Source organism: Scyliorhinus torazame, chromosome 9, assembly GCF_047496885.1.
Source record: "Scyliorhinus torazame isolate Kashiwa2021f chromosome 9, sScyTor2.1, whole genome shotgun sequence".
NCBI classification, from domain to species: domain Eukaryota; kingdom Metazoa; phylum Chordata; class Chondrichthyes; order Carcharhiniformes; family Scyliorhinidae; genus Scyliorhinus; species Scyliorhinus torazame.
In genome coordinates, this window is record NC_092715.1 from 62,080,764 (window position 1) to 62,102,297 (window position 21,534).

At 47.3% G+C, this 21,534-nt stretch overlaps 1 protein-coding gene across 1 annotated transcript in view; it reads right to left on the bottom strand.

The window, feature by feature from the left end:
- scamp1 (secretory carrier membrane protein 1) overlaps positions 1–15,403 on the bottom strand; it is an 87,250-nt gene extending 71,847 nt beyond the window's left edge. The window contains exon 1 of the mRNA XM_072516007.1: positions 15,227–15,403. Coding sequence (XP_072372108.1) covers positions 15,227–15,283 — 57 coding nt within the window. The 5' untranslated portion in view covers positions 15,284–15,403. The remainder of the gene's footprint in view (positions 1–15,226) is intronic.
- Between the last annotated feature and the right edge of the window lie 6,131 nt (positions 15,404–21,534).

Below are 21,534 nucleotides of genomic sequence, written 5' to 3' on the forward strand. Positions count from 1 at the left end.
TAATGAAAGTTCAGTTTCTGTTTTACACTACAAGGCATAAAATTCGTCAATGTCCAATGGAAATAAGGTCACAACAGGAGTCATGCAGGGATGTGTCATCGTCCCACCCTTCTCTCCATCTTCATTGCCACCATCCTTCACCTGGACATTGCTCCTGGAACTTTCCTATGCCGATGATAATGCCATCTCCAATCCCTCAGAAGAGAATCTCCAAGCCACGCTTCACTGTTCACGGAAGCATACCAAAGAAAGTCTCAACCTTAAGACGACTCGAGTCCATTACCAACATACCAACATTGAGGTGGTAGTGGGTGCCTGGAACTCACTACCGGAGGAGGTAGTGGAAGCAGGGACGATAGGGACATTTAAGGGGCATCTTGACAAATATATGAATAGGATGGGAATAGAAGGATACGGACCCAGGAAGTGTAGAAGATTGTAGTTTAGTCGGGCAGTATGGTCGGCACGGGCTTGGAGGGCCGAAGGGCCTGTTCCTGTGCTGTACATTTCTTTGTTCTTTGTTCTTTACCCAGGGCAAGATCTCTCTCCCTCCAAGATCAATGGAGAACTCCACCCAAACGTGGAACATTTCCCCTACTTGGGGAGCCACCTCTCATCAGAGGACATTGATGAAGAGATCCTACATTGTATCCAATCAGTGAGCGGGCCTTCGGATGCCGACGAAGAGTCTTCAATGACTGTGAACATGGTAGTTGTCCTCCCAACTCTTGACGGCTCAGAAACTGGGACTACGTACAGACACCACCTCAAGGCCCTGGAGAGGTACAATCAAAGTTGGCTGAGATGGATTCTCCGCATCAGCTTGGGGGACAGTTGTACTAACATCAGCATCCTTGAAGGAGCGAGGAGCACCAGCATAAAAGGCCATGATCATCTTAAACCAATTCTGCTGGACTGGCCACATGCTTAGGATACCAGAATCCCGACTGCCAAAGTAAATATTCTTTGCCCAGCTCAAGCAAGGCTCTCAAGCAAGAGGGCAAAAAAGGAAGTGCTTCAAAGACATCCCAAAGGCTTACCTCAAGAAATGCAACATAGATGTCAATGCCTGGGAGATCCATGCTCAACTTTCTGATTGAAGGTGCACTATTCTTCGACAACACCAAATGGCAAGTGGAGTTCTAGAAAAGGAGCCTGAGAAAGGGATACCAGTGATCAAGTCCAAGGACCAATCCCACCTCCTGGAAACACCTGCCAAGTGTACAGTCGGAGATGTGGCTGTAAGATCTGCTTTGAAAGCAGACCAAGGCAGGCCAGCAGTACGGTTCAATTCCCGCACCAGACTCCCTGAACAGGTGCCGGAATGTGGCGACTAGGGGCTTTTCACAGTAACTTCATTTGAAGCCTACTTGTGACAATAAGCGATTTTCATTTCATTTCATTTCAAGGTTGGGCTCATCAGCCACGGAACCCAGGACCAATGATATGGCGCATCTTAAGTGGGCAATCATACTCATTAGCGAGTGATCTCGGAGGACAAAGCATGAGAGCGAGCTGCACCTTTTTGAAATTTCATATTTTGCACCTTTGATCATATTTAACAATAATCTTTATTGTCATAAGTAGGCTTACATTAACACTGCAATGAAGTTACTGTGAAATGTCCCTAGTCACCACATTCTGGCGCCTGTTCAGGGACACGGAAGGAGAATTCACAACGTCCAATTCACCCAACAGCACGTTTTTCGGAAATTGTGGGAGAAAACCAGAGCACCCGGAGGAAACCCACTAAATGTTAAGTTGAATACAGAATTTAAAAACCAAACAATATAAATGTTTGCAAATTGAAAGAGAAAGCGGTTATATCTTTTACATTTCTTTTCTATTTACTGTAGAGTCAGAAATTGTAATTAATCTCTTTTGTATGTGAATAGGTCAGATTTCATGAAAGCCCGTTTATAAACTGTGGTGACAGGCCTGTCCTTTTGGCTGTTTGCTTTCTACGTTGGTTCTGAACCCCAATGCTCAGAACCCTGTGACACAGCATCTGCCATCTCCATTAGAATTAGAAACCTTCTGACAAGATGAAGTCAGGCATGTGCTGTAAACCATCATGACATTAAGGACTCCTATGTCAAACTTCAAAACCTAGGGCGGGGCTCCTCCCTCTGCAAATGGATCCTCGACTTGCTGACCCACAGACCACAATCAGTAAGGATAAACACCTCCTCCACGATAGTCCTCCATACGGAGGACCCGCAAGTCTGCGTATTTAGCCACTTATTATACTCTTATGACTGTGCGGCAAAATCCAGCTCCAACTCCATCTACAAGTTTGCTGATGACAGTACCATATGGAGTTTGACTCATTGTTGTTCGAGATCAGAGTACAGGAGGGAGATAAAGAACCTAGCAGCATGGTGCAACAAGAACAACAATCTCTCCCTCAATATCAGCCAATAGGAGACTGACATTGGAGTCCTTATTGTCACGATGGTTTACAGCACATGCCTGACTTCATGATGACAGACGGCTGGTCATCAACTTCAGGAAGCAAAGTGTCGTACACGTCCCTGTCTGCATCAATGGGGCCGAGGTGGAGATGGTTGACAGCTTCAAATTCCTCGGTGTGCACATGACCTGCAATCTGTCCTGGTCCATCCATCCATATTAACGCTAAGACCAAGAAAGCACAACAGTGCCTATACTTCCTCAGGAAACTAAGTAAATTCGGCATGTCCAAATTAAGTCTTACCAATTTTTACAGATGCACCAGAGAAAGCATCCCATCTGGCTGCATCACAGCCTGGTGCAGCAACTTCATAGAATTTAGAGTGCAGAAGGAGGCCATTCGGCCCATCGGGTCTGCACCGGCTCTTGGAAAGAGCGCCCTACCCAAGGTCAACACCTCCACCCTATCCCCATAACCCAGTAAACCCCACCGAACACGAAGGGCAATTTTGGACACTAAGGGCAATTTACCATGGCCAATCGACCTAACCTGCACATCTTTGGACTATGGGAGGAAACTGGAGCACCCGGAGGAAACCCACGCACACACGGGGAGGATGTGCAGACTCCGCACAGACAGAGACCCAAGCCGGAATCGAACCTGGGACCCTGGCGCTGTGAAGCAATTGTGTTATCCACAATGCTACCGTGCTGCCCTAAAGACCGCTTGGCCCAAGACCAGAAGAAAGAGAGGGGCATGAATACAGCCCAGTCCATCACACAAAACCGCCTCCCATCCACTGACTGTGGGAAAACAGGCAGCATAATCAAAGACTCCTCCCAACAGGTGGTTCGCTCTTCCATCAGGCAGAAGATAGAAAGAACACGCACTAAGATTCAAAAACAGCTTCTTCCCCGCTCAGAACACCAACATACAAAGCGGCTCTTCAGCACCCAATCAGCGGTTTTCCTTTTTGTTGGGCATATACCTAATGCTCATCATCCTCTAGGTTTGTGCCGCCTTTAGAAGCAGTATTTTGCTGAAACAACAAACCATCACTTTCAATGCGTGCACACACAAAAGAACTTTAAAACTCACGCAGCATATCCCATTCTCCAACACCCAGTCACGCAATATCTAGATTTAACAATTCTCATCCTGGTTTATGAATCCCTCCATGACCATGCCATTCTATTTCAGTGGAATCTCCTCAAACTTCACAACCCTCAGAAGACTGCACTCCTCCAATTCTGGCCTCTTGTACATTCCAAATTATGATTTTGACATCATTGGTGGCCGTGCCATCAGTTGCTTCGGCTCCAAGCTCGAATTCCCACCCTACACCTCGCTCCCTCACTTTCCTCCTTTAAGGCACTTCTGAAAACTAAACTCTAACCAAGCGGTTGTTAATTGGACCCAATACCTCCTAATTTAGCTCACATAAATGTTTTTTTGTTTTAATAATTTTTTTATTCTCCTCCTTTTTCACATTTTCTCCCACATTTACATCAACAACAAACAATAATCAGCAAGATATGTCAATCCCCATAATAACAACGATCCCATCCGCCCACCAACCCCGAACCCTCAACCCGCATGTTTACATAAACAAATGACAAAAAGGAATCAGGGATTACCCGGTCACCCTTAATCTACACAGCTCCCCACCCCCTCCCCCACCCAGCCTCTGAGAGAGTACCGTACACGATACCCCAGAGTTGTACCCCCCCCCCCCAAAGTCTCCAGCTCCTCCCGTCCACTGACTCTTGTAAAACTCCTCCTCCCAACCTCGAGTCCCTCCCCCCAACTTTCCACCCCGGCTAGACCACTTGGGCCCGGTTCTGCCAGGCTCCGATGGCCGCAGCCCCTCCCCAGACCTCACTCCCGTTCACTGGCCGGCTTAAACCGGCCAGCGTGGAGGCCCCCACCCGGGTCCCTTTCCCCCTTGCCCGGCCCTAGGAAAGCCCAAAGATCCCCTTTTAGCACACAAACCCCGCATATCCACCTACACCCCAAAGAACCCTCATTTCGAGTGAAAGTCCCGTCCCTTCCCTTGTCCAAATATATACAACATTGGCTCCTTTAGCCTCTACACCACGCGCAGTGATACAAAAAAGAAGAAAATACAGTCATGAGGTTACATCGGCACATGGCCATTCCTCAATTTGTCAGTTCTGCCACAGTCCTTCTGCTTTCGCAAACTCCTCCGCTGCTTCTGCTGTTCCAAAATAAAAGTCCCTGAGCTTATAAGTCACCCTCAGCTTCGCTGGATATACAATGCCGCACTGCACCTTGCTAATGTGCAGTGCCCTCCTCGCCCGGTTGAAGGCAGCCCGCCTCCTCGCCAGCTCCACCGTAAAGTCCTAGTATACACGTATACCAGCTCCAGCCCACTGCACCACCCGCTTCTGCTTGGCCCAGCTCAAGACCTTCTCCTTCACACTGTACCAAGAAGCACAGAGTCACTGCCCTTGGTGGCTCACTCGCCTTTGGTACAGGCCTCCACGACCAATGAGCCCGGTCCAGTTCCTCCCCCAATAGATTTGCCAGCATCGCGGCAAAATACTCAGTCAGCTTCAGTCCTTCAACTCCTTCGGGCAGCCCCACCATCCTCAAATTCTGTCGCCTGGATCTGTTTTCCAGGTCTTCCATTTTTCCTCGCAGATCCTTGTTAGTGTCCATCACCTTCCGCATCTCCTTCCCCATCGAGGCAAGTTGATCACCTTGCTGCAATAACGTCTCCTCCACTTCCTTCAGCACCTCCCCTTGCTTTCGCACCTCCGCCACTGCGCTTGCCATCGCCGTCCTCACCGGGGAAACCGCCTCCTCCACCAGCACACTCAAAACCTCCCTCATCTCCTTCCTCACCGTCTCCATGCATTTCGCAATCTGCGCCAACTGCTTTTGGAATTCCGCAGCCATCACCTTAGTTATTACTTCAGCCGTAAGCACTGCGGCCTCCCCTGGTGCTCCAGCCTCCATTTTCTTTGTTGACCCCGCGGTGACCTTTCCACTCCCCAACGGACTTTCAGCCGCTTTTTTCCCAGCCGTTTTTTGACATCCTTCTTCTCTGTGCGCTGTCTCCCGACTTTTACTGCCGTCGCAGGCCCTAGGACCGGGCGTTACTCCCCGTCAATGCCGTTCCTGAACGGGAGCCCTCCAACGCGCGGCTGCCTCCCGCCCGCCATCACCGGAAGTCCCACATAAATGTTTTTGAAGTACTTTAGGGCGTCATATTAGGCGAAAGGTACTATACAAATTGCCTTAGCCTTGCAAATATTTCCTCTTCAGATAAAAATCTAATTCTCTTTTCAAAGCCCTAACTAAATCTGCCTCCAGGACATCCACAAGCAGGTATTCCGGATCCTAACTACTTGCTGCGTAGAAAGGTTTTCCTCATAGCGTTGATTCATTTGCTAATCACCTTAGTCTTCTGGTTCTCAGTCCTTCCAACATCGGGAAGGGTTTCTTCCTCATCTATTCTGTCCAGACCCCTTATGATTTTGTATACCTCTGAAATCTGCTCCCAACCATTGTTTCTCTAAAAAGGAGAATAATGCCAGCTTCCGTAATCCAAATAACTGAAGTTCCTCATCGCTGGAATCATTCCGTACCCTCTCTAATATAGTTATATTTGTCTTGAAGCGTGGTGACCAGAAGTGTACGCAATACTCCTGTTGACAACTCTCTTGCTTTTGTATTCCATGTCCATATTTATAAAGCAAAGATTCCATATGCTTTAAACCACCCTCACAGCTTGCCCTGCCAGCTTCAATAATAAAAACACAAAGTGCTGGAACAAACTGAGCGGGTCTAGCAGCATCTTTGCAGAGAGTCCGACTGGATTCTTCTCTGGAATTCAGCACCTCATATTCCGATTTAAGCAATTTTACAGCCTTCTGGGCTCAACATCTTCAGATCATGTACTCCTTTCCTTCATTTTGTATTTTTCCACCTTGGGTGCCAGTCTGTTTTTGGTTGATGTTTTCCTTTCAAATAGCATGGACCTTTATTCTGCCACATACAGTGCACTTTTTATGAAGTGCCTCGTGCGTCTGAGTCTTAACCGCCAGGCCCAGGATCTCGTCCTCAATATCTGACACCTTCTGCTCCACCACGCGGCGCTCAGTCTCCTGGGTCTTTAATGTCTCCTTGAGCCCCTCAATTGCCTGTAGCATCAGGGGTCAGCACCTCCCTCTTCAGCTGCTCCACGCACCGTCTCACGATTTCATCCTGCTCAGGCCCCCATGTCGCCTGCGCTTTCTCCGCCGCCATCTTGTACTTCTCTCTTTCTGACCCTTTGGTCGACGATTCCTCGCGCTGCAGCCGCCGCCGCCGGTTTGTTCCTCCTTCGTTTGGGGGGGGGGGACTCCCTTCTCACACACCCCACACCGGGTTGCGTCGTCGAAAAATTCCCCGTTGGGGCTCTTAAAAGAGCCCGAAGGTCCGTCGGAGCTGGAGCCGCCGAAGCGTGCGGCTAGCTAGGCATTACCGCAACCGGAAGTCCCTTCAGTGGCCTTGATGAGATCTTTTCACAGTTGTTCCCTCTGCTGCTAGAATTCACCTTTGATACAGGCCCTCAGGTCAGCTTGCAGCGTTAAGCTTGCCCTTCCCCCACCTGCATGCTGGAAGAGGCCCTGTTTATCCTGCAGTTGCAGCCAAATCTTTTACTGTTTCTGCCGTGTCTGGGAACCAAGAGACATACCCTTCCTGGGGGACACTGTCGGGGGAATGCCTTCTTCCCACACCGGGAAATGGCAAACAAATGCCGTGGGGGCCCTGTAACGAGCCCAAAAGTCCGTTCCAAGCAGGAGGTACCGAATATGCGACCTAGCTCTGCATAGGCGCACCCGGAAGTCGACGCTGGTAATTTTGTGATGGGAGATAAGGAAATAGCTGAGGAACTGAATAAGTACTTTGCGTCAGTCTTCACAGTAGAAGACATAAGTAATATCCCAACAATTCAGGAGAGTCAGGGGGCAGAGTTGAATATGGTAGCCATCACAAAGGAGAAAGTGCTAGAGAAACTAAGAGGTCTAAAAATTGATAAATCTCCAGGCCCAGATGGGCTACATCCTAGAGTTCTACAGGAGATAGCTGAAAAAATAGTGGAGGCGTTGGTTATGATCTTTCAAAAGTCACTGGAGTCAGAGAAAATACCAGAGGATTGGAAAATCGCTGTTGTAACCCCCCTGTTCAAGAAGGGAACAAGGAAAAAGATGGAAAATTATAGGCCAATTAGCCTAACCTCGGTTGTTGGCAAGATTCTAGAATCCATTGTTAAGGATGAGATTTCTAAGTTCTTGGAAGTGCAGGGTCGGATTAGGACAAGTCAGCATGAATTTAGTAAGGACAGGTCGTGCCTGACAAACCTGTTCGAGTTCTTTGAAGAGATAACAAATAGGTTAGACCAAGGAGAGCCAATGGATGTTATCTATCTTGACTTCCAAAAGGCTTTTGATAAGGTGCCTCACGGGAGACTGCTGAGTAAAATAAGGGCCCATGGTATTCGAGGCAAGGTACTAACATGGATTGACGATTGGCTGTCAGGCAGAAGGCAGAGAGTTGGGATAAAAGGTTCTTTTTTGGAATGGCAACCGGTGACGAGTGGTGTCCCGCAGGGTTCAGTGTTGGGGCCACAACTGTTCTCTTTATATATTAACGATCTAGATGACGGGACTGAGGGCATTCTGGCTAAGTTTGCCGATGACACAAAGATAGGTGGAGGGGCAGGTTGTATGGAGGAGGTGGGGAGGCTGCAGAAAGATTTAGACAGTTTAGGAGAGAGGTCCAAGAAATGGCTGATGAAATTCAACGTGGGCAAGTGCGAGGTCTTGCACTTTGGAAAAAAGAATAGAGGCATGGACTATTTTCTAAACGGTGACAAAATTCATAATGCTGAAGTGCAAAGGGACGTGGGAGTCCTAGTCCAGGATTCTCTAAAGGTAAACTTGCAGGTTGAGTCCGTAATTAAGAAAGCAAATGCAATGTTGTCATTCATCTCAAGAGGCTTGGAATATAAAAGCAGGGATGTACTTCTGAAGCTTTATAAAGCATTAATTAGGCCCCATTTAGAATACTGTGAGCAATTTTGGGCCCCACACCTCAGGAAGGACATAATGGCACTGGAGCGGGTCCAGCGGAGATTCACACGGATGATCCCAGGAATGGTAGCCCTAACATACGATGAACGTCTGAGGATCCTGGGATTATATTCATTGGAGTTTAGGAGGTTGAGGGGAGATCTAATAGAAACTTACAAAGATAATGAATGGCTTAGATAGGGTGGATGTAGGGAAGTTGTTTCCATTAGCAGGGGAGACTGGGACCCGGGGGCACAGCCTTAGAATAAAAGGGAGTCACTTTAGAACAGAGATGAGGAGAAATTTCTTCAGCCAGAGAGTGGTGGGTCTGTGGAATTCATTGCCACAGAGGGCGGTGGAGGCCAGAACGTTGAGTGTCTTTAAGACAGAAGTTGATAAATTCTTGATTTCTCAAGGAATTAAGGGCTATGGAGAGAGAGCGGATAAATGGAGTTGAAATCAGCCATGATTGAATGGTGGAGTGCACTCGATGGGCCGAATGGCCTTACTTCCACTCCTATGTCTTATGGTCTTATGCATGAGCAGAATGTGGGCTTCATTGTAAGAGATTGTTTGATGATTGAATCCACCACAAAAATGGTTCAGAACATGCTCTCTTTTCACCTCGAACATCAAACAGGATCAGTTGACCTCATGAGTATCAATGCACCAACATTGCTCCAGTAGAGGCAAAATATCATTTCCATGAGGAGCTTGACACTGATATCAGCAAAGTTCCCAAATCAGAACATTTCTACCAACTTGGCAATTTCAATAATGGTCACAGACCATGAGACACGACAGTTTCGCCTTGGGAAAGATATAAGAAATGGACAGACTGAGCTTTGGTGCTACCACAAGCTGTGTGGAAGAACAAACCATGTCTCAGTGTGCTGGAGACATCCAAGATCTGGGCGTTGGCATCAGCTGGATCTGATCAACACCAGCCACCACTCTGAGAACAGCATTCTCAACACAGACAGCTACTACAGTACCGGTAGATACAGGTCACTTCCAGGTGTGCTAAAGAGTTAGGATGCAACCTTGGAAGCTTTTGTTCAAAGCAAAAAAATACCATCCTCAAACCAACATCAAGTATACTGCTTATCCAGATAATAACCACCATTTCCTCGACTCCACAACATACCAAAGTCGCCAGAATGTGGCGACTAGGGGCTTTTCACAGTAACTTCATTGCAGTGTAAATGTAAGCCTACTTGTGACAAAGATTATTAAGTGCAAAAGCAAAATGGAACATTTACAATACCATACTTGGCATGAGGGAACTCACCAGTAACCGAAAGCAACTGATCCACTTTACTTCATGAAAAAATTTAGCACTAAGAGTTGCGCACAAGTAAAATCCAACAGACTGCTCGCGCTGTGCCAATGACTACTGGTTATGGAGTACCCAATTATTTTTTTCCCCAATTAAGGGACAATTTAGCATAGCCAATCCACCTAACCTGCACACCTTTGGGTTGCGGGGCTGAAAACCACGCAGACACAAGGAGAATGTGCAAACTGCACACGGACAGTGACCCAGGGCCGGGATTCGAACCCGGGTCATCAGCGCATTAGGAAGCAATGCTAACCATTGTGCCACATGCCGCCCCGGTTACAATTTTTGCCAGAATATCTAGATGACCTTTGACATCGGGAATGATAAGGGCATTTATGCCTTCCAAGAATGATCACTGCCCAAGTCTCTTCTCCATAACATTAGCATCCATGTCGTGATCTACATCTTAATTTGCACACCAAGATGTTCTGGTGCTTTTTCTACCTCGGGTTCCTTTCAAATTCAGCCCGAAGCCATTCTCTGACATGTAAACAATATACTTGATATTTAGTTTTACAAACTGAACAAGTAACAGAAACCCTCATCATTTTTAAACGAAAAAATACAAAATGTGTTCAAATCAGCTGCCGTGACCTTGCTGCCATTTAGAAATCTGTCAGCTGCCAATTGTCTTATTTGTTCTCCAACAGTTTAACGTAAATGAGATACTTTCCCTTTGTTCTAGCTGCTTAAACTATGCATACTCAATTCATTTCTTCCCCCAATTAAGGAGCAATTTAGCATGGCCAATCCATCTACCATGCACACCTTTGGGTTTGTGGGGTTGAGACCCACGCAGACACGGGGAGAATGTGCAAATTCCACCTGGACAGTGACCTGGCGCCGGATCAAACCCGGGCCCTCGGCGCTGAGACAGCAGTGCTAACCACTACGCCACTGTATCGCCCCTAGTTTACTAATATCAACTGCTGTTTAATATTATTCCCCATCCGAAAATAAACAACATGGTGGCACAGTGGTTAGCACTGCTGCCTCACAGCAACAGGGACCCGGAATAGATTCCAGCCTTGAATAACTGCGTGGAACTTGCACGTTCTCCCAGTGTCTGTGTGGGTTTCCTCCCGCAAGCAAAGACGTGCAGGTTAGGCAGGGTTATGGGGATAGAGCAGAGGCGTGGGCCCGGGTGGGTGCAGACCCTATGGTCTGAATGGCCGCCTTCCGCACTGTGGGAATTCTATTCTAACTCACTTCCATTTAATTACCAATGTGACTTGCCATTTCCTTAAACCAGTCTGTAAGTGCAGAATCATTCAAATGTTATCTTAAACATTTCTCCATGACTCGAACTGCCAAACAGCAGATAACATTGACACTACATTGGTGCACAAAATACTTCCCCAATACTAGGTTACCTAGCAACTAGGACTCATTCCTTATCACCAAACAAGATGTTATCCTCGTTCGTGCTGGATTCACACTGAATTAGGCAGCAATCACTGATTGGATCTAAAAGAAACTGCTTATTGGAGGCTTCCTATGCTTAACCTCACTTTGATAATACAGTATCAGCGGATAATTATCCTATCACCACCATGACACAAGAATTCAGGAAATCATATTGATTTTTTTCCCCCCACAATGGTGAGAGATGATATTTTGACAAGGATTGTAAAAGACTGCTGGAGATGCAGATAGGTGGCAAATACAGAAAATGTTCAGTAATAAATGTTTGAAATAGTGGAGCTAATTAAATAGAGAAACATCTGCGCCAATAGAAACATGGGTCACTGAAGGTTGCTGTTAATGTAAATAAGGCAACAAGAAGACAACCAGAACCCTTAAGTTTATCTTTTGAAACAAATGTTGAAATTACATCGGATTTTAGTTGTCCCAGAATGCTGTATACAATTTTTGTGAACCTCAATCTGTAGCACGTAAAAAGCACAACAGACTTAACGTTGTCAGGAATGAGAGGGTTGTTATTTAAAGAGCAGCTTGAATAATCTGAGTTTGTCACTAGAGGGGACATGTCATCTTTTTCTTTTGATTCTCTCATGAACTGTGAACATCACTTGGTAGGCCAGCATTTAATGCCCATCCCCATGGGGTGCAGGTAGATGCACTAATTGTAGGGAGGGAGTTCGAGGATTTTGACCACACAACAGTGATATCGTTCCATGTGATGGTCTGCGGTTTAGAGGGCAACTCGCAGGTGGTGGCATTTCTATGCATTTGCTGCTCTTGTCTTTCAAGGTGGATCTTAAAGATTATAAAGGGTGGTAAGATAAAGAATAGGCTGTTTCCAATGGTTGGCGGGGGCACAAGGTTTTAGTTAATGAAAAAAGGAATTGTTTTTACACCAATTGTAACGAATAAATAGAATTAGTGGTTTTAATCTACAGTTGAAGCAGATCTCGTAAATTTTAAAATGGCATTGGAGTCACTCAAAAAAAGGTTAGAAATTATTTAAAACTAAAAACCATAGAAACAGAGCAAGTAAATATGATCAGACTAGCTGACTCACAGAATACTAGCAAATGTGGCCTGACAGGCATATTTTTGTTCTACAACAGGGGACACTAGAGACCTAAAAAACAAAACTCCACAAATTTCAATGCCAGGCTATCTTGTGAGTAAGTTGTTAAACCAATGCCCCATCTGCCCTCTTTGGCAGGCAAAGTAACCTCAGGGTGCTACCCAGCTTTGACAAAAAAAAATACCCAAAGTTCACCTTAACCTCTTTCTCTCTGCACTTGCTGATCAACCAGTTGTTTTGAATTTCAGATTCCCAGTACCTGCAGTAATGTGCTTTGACTGGTATCCTAACCAACACCTCCAAACCAAAAAAGAACACAATCTGGTTCCTTGCCACATTTGTTTGTGGGAGCTTGATGTGCACAAATTGGTTGCAGCATTTCCCTGCATTATTAGAGACAATTTAAGAATTCATTGGGTGCAAACCCTGAGCAAAGGAAATTCATCTGAGAAGTTATCAAATCAGGATCCCAAATGTTAATCAGCTCAGTGCTCAACTTTTGTTCGGTAACAATCTTCCAAAATATAGCATCCAAAGTTTCAGAATGAGAATAAGCAGTGATCCACTTAAAACGTTGAAAATTAAGAAGCAAACTGACTAGAATTCTTCAATGAGAGGTTTTAGAAAATGAAATCCCTAGTCTAGGAGGCCATTTGGCACATTTAGTCTGCGCCAATGCGCATTTGATGCATCCTCACTTCTAGATTGATCCATCCTCACTTCTGGATTGTTCCTTTTGATTTGATTTATTATTGTCAATGTATTAGTATACAGTGAAAAGTATTGTTTCTTGCATGCTGGACAAACAATGCATACCGTACATAGGGAAGGAAGGAGTGACTGCAAAATATAATGTTACAGTTATAGCAATGTGTAGAGAAAAGATCAACTTAATACGAGGTAGGTCCATTCAAAAGTCTGGTGGCAATAGGGAAGGAACTGTTCTTGAGTCGGTTGGTACGTGACCTCAAGCTTTGGTATCTTTTTCCTGACGGAAGAAGGTCGAAGAGAGTATGTCTGGGGGGCGTGGGGTCCTTAATTATGCTGGCTGCCTTTCTGAGGCAGCGGAAATTATAGATAAGAGTCAATGGATGGGAGGCTGGTTTGCGTGATGGACTGGGCTACATTCACAACCTTTTGTACTTTCCTGCGGTCTTGGGCAGAGCAGGTTCCATACCAAGCTGTGATACAACCAGAAAGAATGATTTCTATGGTGCATCTGTAGAGGTTGGTGAGGGTTGTAGCTGACCTGCCAAATGTCCATAGTCTTCTGAGAAAGTAGTCGTTGGTGGGCTTTCTTAACTATGGTGTCAGCATGGGGGGGGACCAGGACAGGCTGTTGGTGATCTGTACACCTAAAAACCTAAAGCTCTCGACCCTTTCTACTTCGTTCCCATTAATGTAGACAGGGGCATGTTCTCCACTACGCTTCCTGAAGTCGATGACAATCTCCTTCGTTTTGTTGACATTGAGGGAGAGATTATTGGTGTCGTACCAGTTCACCAGATTCTCTATCTCATTCCTGTACTCTGTCTCGTCATTGTTTGAAATCCGACCCACTACTGTGGTGTCATCAGCAAACTTGCAAATCGAGTTGGAGGGGAATTTGGCCACACAGACATAGGTGTATAAGGAGTATAGTAGGGGGCTGAGGACACAGCCTTGTGGGGTACCGGTGTTGAGGAGGATCGTGGAGGAGGTGTTGTTGCCTATCTTTACTGATTGTGGCCTGTGGGTTAGAAAGTTCAGGATCCAGTCGCAGAGGGAGGAGCCGAGGCCAAGGCCACGGAGTGTGGAGATGCGTTTCATAGGAATGATGGTGTTGAAGGCTGAGCTGCAGTCGATAAAGAGGAGTCTGACATAGGTGTCTTTGTTATCTAGGTGCTCCAGGGTAGAGTGCAGGGCCATGGAGATGGCGTCTGCTGTGGACCTGTTGCAGCAGTAGGCGAACTGCAGTGGATCAGGGCAATCTGGGAGGCTGGAGCTGATTCATGCCATGACTACCCTTTCGAAGAACTTCATGATGATGGATGTCAGAGCCACTGAACAACAGTCATTAAGGCAGGCTGCTCGACCTTTTTTTGGTACAGGGATGATGGTCGTCTTCCTGAAGCAGATAGGGACCTCAGATTGTTGTCCTGAAAATATTCTTCAAAGAGTAGTCATAATATACTTCGTGCAAGCGTTACAGAAGCTTCTACCCACAGACTTTTACTAGGAGCCATTCCCACCTCAGGTGCAGAAACATTAAGTCGACATTCAAGGTAAAAATTACCTTCACGCAAATAAATTTTACAGATCATTTGAAAACGTGCCCCATATTAGCGATCGGGAAAAACATAACTAATTATTGAGGTCTGACAAAAGATTTACTGCACAAAGATATAATTTGATATACACGTTACAGGAAGAGACCAGTCTAACAGCCCCACACAAACACCTTTGTTCATCACTTTGCAAGAGCAGTTTTGACACCATCCTCCTTGGCTTTTCTCCACTTTTCCAGCCACCGGGCTCGGTCAGCAAAAAAATACAACGCGATGACGGACCAGCCACATACAGCCCGCTTCGCCTCAGGGTCAGCAAGAAGCTTTGCGATCCCCCTCCCCTCTCCTCTCCCAATCCCTTCCCCGCACCCAGAGACGGGCCAGATCTTCTTTCGTCTCCCCCAGGGCCAGATCTTCTTTCGTCTCCCCCAGGGCCAGATCTTCTTTCGTCTCCCCCAGGGCCAGATCTTCTTTCGTCTCCCCCAGGGCCAGATCTTCTTTCGTCTCTCCATACCCGTCCTCCCCAATCCATTCTCACCTCCATCACGGACTCAGTGCTCCACCACCGCTCCCCCTCCCCAACCAAAATTAAAGTAACGACATGGCGTCTCAGATGTCACTTACCTTAAATGGATTGTTAAATTCAGGATCGGCGAAGGGATTGCTATCGAAGTCCGACATGTCGGCGCCTTGCGAGACCTACCCTCCGTTCCGTGTTTATACCGAAGCGCCGATTAACGGGCTTTCTCTCCCTCCCCCTTTAAACCGCACTCACATCCGCGAGAGAAAATGGCGCCGCCGGAAATTACGCCATCCGATCACGTGGTTGACATTACGTCACTGTCCAGCGGCGGGAGAAGGCAGGGCTTTCCAGCGCGTGCAGCCGGGCAGTCTGTCTGCTGCGTGCAGCGATGTCGTTCCGGAACAGCGCGGTAACCAAGATGCATTGTCGGCAAAGTTGGAAATTGTTTATTTTTGTCCGAAGTGCAAAGAATTGCAACCTGTTTTCAAAATAGGGTTTTTCAAAAGGTTCGCACAATTGCTTGCCTTTAAAGCAGATTGCATGTGTATTGCTTCATCTGGAGGTCACAGACGTGTTAAGGCCCAGAAAGAGGCTATTTATCGTGTGTGCACCAGCTCACATGACTTAGTGCCATCCTCCTGCCTTTTCCCCATAACCCTACATATTGTTTCTATTAAAGTAATCAGGTGGTGCCCTCTTGAATATCTCAATTGAACATTCCTCCATCACACTTCCAGACCCAAATCCCGCGCTTTGTGATAAAGTTGGTTCTCACATCACATTTGCTTCTTTTGCAATCCGCTAGCTCGTTCTTGATTCTTTTACAAGTGGGAACCATTTCTAACTATCTATCCATCCCCATCATGGTTCTGACCATCTCTTTCAATTCACCTTTTAGCCTTCTCCCAGTTTCTCCAATCTACCCTCATAACTCAGGTTTCTCACCCCAGGAACCATTCTTATAAACCTCTTCTGCACAGTGTGGCACCCAGAACTGTACACAATATTCCAGCTGAGGTCTAGTGTCTTGAAGATGTTCAGCATAAATAATCTCCTTGCTCTTATACTCTATGCCCCAATTGATTAAGCCCAGAATTCTACATGCTTTATTAACTGGTCTCTCCGCCTGTCCTGCTACCTTCGATGATCGATGCACATAAACAATCAGATCCCTCTGTTCCTGTGCCCCTTCAAGGATGTTACCCCTTATTTTATATTATCTCTGCATAATTCTTCCTACCAAAATGCATCTCCTTGTGCATCTCCGCATTGAATTTCATCTCCTTGGGCAGTCCCTCAAGGTTGAGAATGACTTGCTTCCACTCCAGGGAGATGGATTCTGCGGTGGCTGAATAGTCCAATCTTGGATCTGCAGACTCTGCCACAGTTTTGGTAGGTAGTGTTTGATGAAGTGGGTGAGGTGTTCTGGATTCTGCATTCTCTACTTGCCCGCCTCGTGTTCCATCCTGTGACGCTTGAGGTGATTGGCGCCTTCGCGGATGCGTCTCCCAAGTTGTGCGTTTAAGGCAGTCATTCCCACGTGTCAATGAGGATGTTGCATTTATTTAAAGAGTCTTTCAGAGTGTTCTTGTAACATTTCCTCTGCCCTCCTAATGATTGCTTGCCATTGTGGAGCTCGGACTTGTTTCGGGAGTCTATACACGCCTATCCTGCCAGTGTATTTGCAGGATTTTGCAGAGGCAACATTGGTAATTTATCTCCAGGATTTGAGGTGTCTGCTGTACATTGTTCATGTTTCTGATGCATACTGGAGGGCGGGGACCACGGCTGCTCTGTAGACCATGAGCTTGGTGCTGGATTTGAGGTCTTGGTCTTCAAACACGCTGTTCCTCAGGCGTCTGAGGACTGCTGGATTTCATCGTTGATGTTTGCTTACACCAAGAGGAGGCTCCTTAGATATGGGAAATGATCCACATTGTGCAGGGGCCCACCATAGGTCTTGATGGTCAGGTACTAGTTTTGTGTGGCAGGCACAGGCTTGTAGAGAATCTTTGTTTTCTGAATGTGTAGTCTAAGGCCCATTTTCCCAAATGCTTCGGTGAATGCGTCAATCATGGTTTCTGGCTCAGCCTCTGAATTTGTACACTCACAGGCATTATCTGCATATTGCAGCTCAATGACAGAATTTGGGTGGTCTTGGTTCTGGCCTGGAGTCATCGGAGGGTGAACAGTTTCCCGCTTTCTGGTAGGTTAGCTCCACCCCAGAGGGGAGCTTCAGGGTCTTGGGGTGGAGTGTTCCTGTGAGGAAGATGGAGACTAGTGTATTGGGTCTGTGGTGGTTCCATTGGTGAGGATCACGGCTTGTTTGACATCGTGGAACAGGCAGAGAATGGTGACTAATTTCTGTGGGCAGCCGAATTTGAGGAGGAGGTTCCACAATCCCTCATGGTTTACAGAGTCAAAGACCGTTACAAGATAGAAGAAGGCCATGTACAGAGGTTGATGCTGCTCCCTGCACTTTTCCTGGATTTGTTGCACTCTGAAATCTTGTCCATTGTGCCTCTTGATGGGTGGAAGCCCACTGAGATTCTACCACCTACCTGCTCACTCCACCAACTTGTCTGTGTCCTTTTGAAGTTCTACACTGTCCTCTTCAGTTTACAATACTTCCCAAGTTTTGGGCCAGTCACAAATCTTGAAATTGTCCCCTGCACATCATGATCCAAATCATGAATATATATCAGGAAAAGCAAGGATCCAAATAACGTCTGGAGAACAACACTGTCCAAAATATATCCATTGATCATTCCTGTCTGCTTCCTATTGTTCAACCAATTTTATATCAATATTGCTCCCGTCCATTTTATTCCATGAGCTATAGCTTTTCTCAAAAGTCTGTTGTGTGGCACTGTATCGAATGCCTTCTGAAAGTCCACATACACCACACCAACAACTGCTGCATAAGGTCCTGGCTGAATTGATACTGGCCGTGACCAAGAGCACTCGAGTCAACATATAAACTCGTTATTGTTGTATGGACTTTGTGATTAGTGGGCGGCACCGTAGCACAGTGGTTAGCACAGCTCCAAGGTCGCAGGTTCGATTCCCGGCTTGGGCCACCGTCTGTGTGAAGTTTGCACGTTCTCCCCATGCCTGCGTGAGTTTCGTCCGGGTGCTCCGGTTTCCTCCTACAGTCCAAAGATGTGTAAGTTAAGTGGATTGGCCACGCTCAATGCCCTTAGTGTCCAAAAAAAAGGTTAGGTGTGGTAACTGGGTTACAGGGATAGGGTGGAGGTGTGGGCTTAAGTAGGGTGCTCGTTGCAAGGGCCGGTGCAGCCGAATGGGCCGAATGGCCTGTACTGTAAATTCTATGATTACCCACTCAAGTTTACAGAAAAGAACAAGGCCATGCTATGAATATGTAACAAACCTCCAGACACAGATGATCAACTTTGTAGCAGGACAAACAAAAGATACCATCAGAATCCATAATGGACGAATAGTAATGGACTGAGTGTGTCGGAGGACAATGGATCTTGATTGAATCACCCTGGCTGAACAAGAGTATCCTGTTTATTCCTATTAGTGAATTTAAGTCTTGATGGGACAATAGAACTCAGGCCAGGGTGACCTCCGGTGGTGGCTATGAAGGAGTGGGTCGCACATTTGGTGGCTCCTGCTCGGGTCGGACCTTTGGACCTTTTTCCCTGATTTTTTGTCGGAACTGATTCGGAAAATTGATGGTGGATGTAATTATGAAGAGGAATCCTACATCAGTTCATAGAGAGGCGGACCAGGAGTGCCCGCAAAGGAAGAAATAGGTGAACAGAAAAGTCTTGGGCTGAGGCTGTAGCGGGAAAAAGCATGGCGGATGACCGGAGTCCTTGCTCAACGACCCAGTGGTCAACGGAGCAGCTGATGCAGTTCATACAGGAGGGCTTCGCCAAGCAGAAGCAGGAATGCTTGGACCCGATTAAGGAATCGATTGCACGGCTGGAACTTAGGCTAGATGCTCAAGATCGGGCGATCCAGAAAGTGGAGAAGGCACTGACTGAGCAGGAGGAACACCAAGCTGCAGTGGAGTTGGAGGTGGGGATGCTGAGAGACCAACAGATAAGGCTCCTGGAGAAGGTGGAGGATCTAGAGAATAGGTCCCACCAGCAGAACTTGAGAATCGTTGGTCTCCCAGAGGGATCCGAAGGAACGGACGCAGGGCATACATAGCGGGCATGTTCGAGAAGTTACTCGGGAAGGGAACGTTCTCTCGACCCTTGGAAGTGGACAGGGTGCGCAGAGCATCGCGAGGAAACCGCGTGTAGGCGACCCCCCGAGGGCAATGGTGGTGAGATTCCACAGGTACCTGGACAAGGAGTGTATGTTACGGTGGGCCAGGCAGACACGGAGCTGTAAATGGGAGAACAGCATCCTGCGTATATACCAGGATCTGAGCACGGACGTGGCCAGGAGAAGAGCAGGGTTCAACCATATAAAATCGACCCTTTTCAAGAAGAAGGTTGAGTTTGGACTGCTGTATCCAGCCCGTCTTTGGGTCACTTCTGAGGAGCAGCATTTCTACTTTGAGAAGCCCGAGGAAGCGATGGACTTCGCTAGAAGGACAGGCTGGTAGCGGACTGAGGTGTTTGAACTGAACTTTGCTGCAGCGTTCATGTTAAAAAAGGTTTTGTTTTTGGACCTTATCTGTAATGCCTTCTGGATTGATTTGGTGCCTGCAGCTGAGCTGTGTGAGTTAAAGTTTGCACTGATGGGGGATGGAGGTGTGATTTTCTTTTTGATTTTCTTTGTGTTTCTTTGGGGCAATTGGGTTGGGATTGTTTTCTTTTGCATATGCGTGTCTGAGCGGGGGTGGGGGAACAATAGGTGGGAAAATGCCTGGCACCATGGGCGGGGGCCACCAAGCTAGCTGGGCGGGCTAGCTCACGGAAGCGCAGTGGGGGGGTGAGCAGATGTTATGCTTGTTGAAGGGGGTGGTTTGCATAGTGCTGTTACTGGGGGAGGGAGGGGGAGAGAAATGTTCTGCTGACAGGGAAGGGACTTTTGCTGTGGGACAATAAGGAGGTCGGGGACGGAGGCTGCCTGGGGGCGGGCCTGCGGAAGCGTGGGGCGCGAGCTGGAGATTGGCCCAAGAAAGGTGATGGCTGATCGGCAGAGGGGGGTGGGGGGGGGGGGGGGGCGAGAAGCACCCCAACCAGGCTGTTTACATGTAACGTTAAGAGGGCTAAATGGGCCGGTTAAGAATGTTCGCGCATTTGAGGGGATTGAAGGCAGACATGGCAATATTGCAGGAGACGCACCTTAGAGTAACTGAACAGGTCAGATTAAGGAAGGGATGGGTCGGACAGGTTTTTCACTCGGGGCTAGACTCTAAGGCTAGAGGGGTCGCGATCCTGATTAACAAGTGAGTGTCATTCGAGGTGGGAAGAATAGTTGCAGATGCGGGAGTTCGGTACATTATGGTTAGTGGGAAGCTGGAAGGGCTGCCGGTGGTGCTCGTGAATGTGCACGCACCAAATTGGGATGATGTGGAGTTCATAAGGAGAATGTTGGGGAAGATCCCGGACCTGGATTTGCATATGTTGGTCAGGAGGTGGTCTTCAACACAGTCATTGACCCAGGACTAGTCTGGTCTAGCTCAAGGACAGCAATGGCAGAGGAGCTAAAGGGGTTTATGGAGCAGATGGGGGGGGTGGACCCATGGAGATTTGGGCGGCCAAGAGTGAAGGAATTTTCCTTCTATTCGCACGTGCATAAAGTGTACTCCTGGATTGACTTTTTTATCCTGAACAGGGCTTTACTGAAGAGGGTAGTGGAGACTGGGTATTCAGCGATCACAATCTCGGATCATGCCTCCACTGAATTGACCTACAGGTGAGCAAGGAGGGTGGCCAGCACCCGCACTGGAGACTGGATGTCGGACTTTTAGCGGATGAGGAGGTGTGTGGGCGGCTGAGGAAATGTATCCAGAACTATCTGGAAGTTAATGACACGGGAAGTCTCGGCGGCAATGGTCTGGGAGGCGTTGAAGGCGGTGGTCAGAGGGGAGCCGATCTCAATACAGGCCCACAGGGAGAAGGCAGACAGAGCAGAGACGGACCAACTGATAAGGGAAATACTGCAGATCGACAGGAGCTATGCGGAGACCCCAGAGGTAGGGCTTTTAAGGGAACTGATGTGTTAAGTAAGTTGGTTCAACGTTGACTGCAACTGAATGCAGTGAAACTAGAAACAGGCTTCTGACACAGGAAGTGGTCCAGCACTGTTTTATTGAACTTCCTGATTGCTGTACATATACTGCTGTGAGTTGACGCTCTATCAATCTAACTGATAACCTCCTACTGGCTTGACCAGACTAACTCTCTACCTCATGGTGATAGTGCTCACTGGCTTGTGCACTCTTACTATCTCAGTAGCTGTGTCCTGTAGAGAGAGG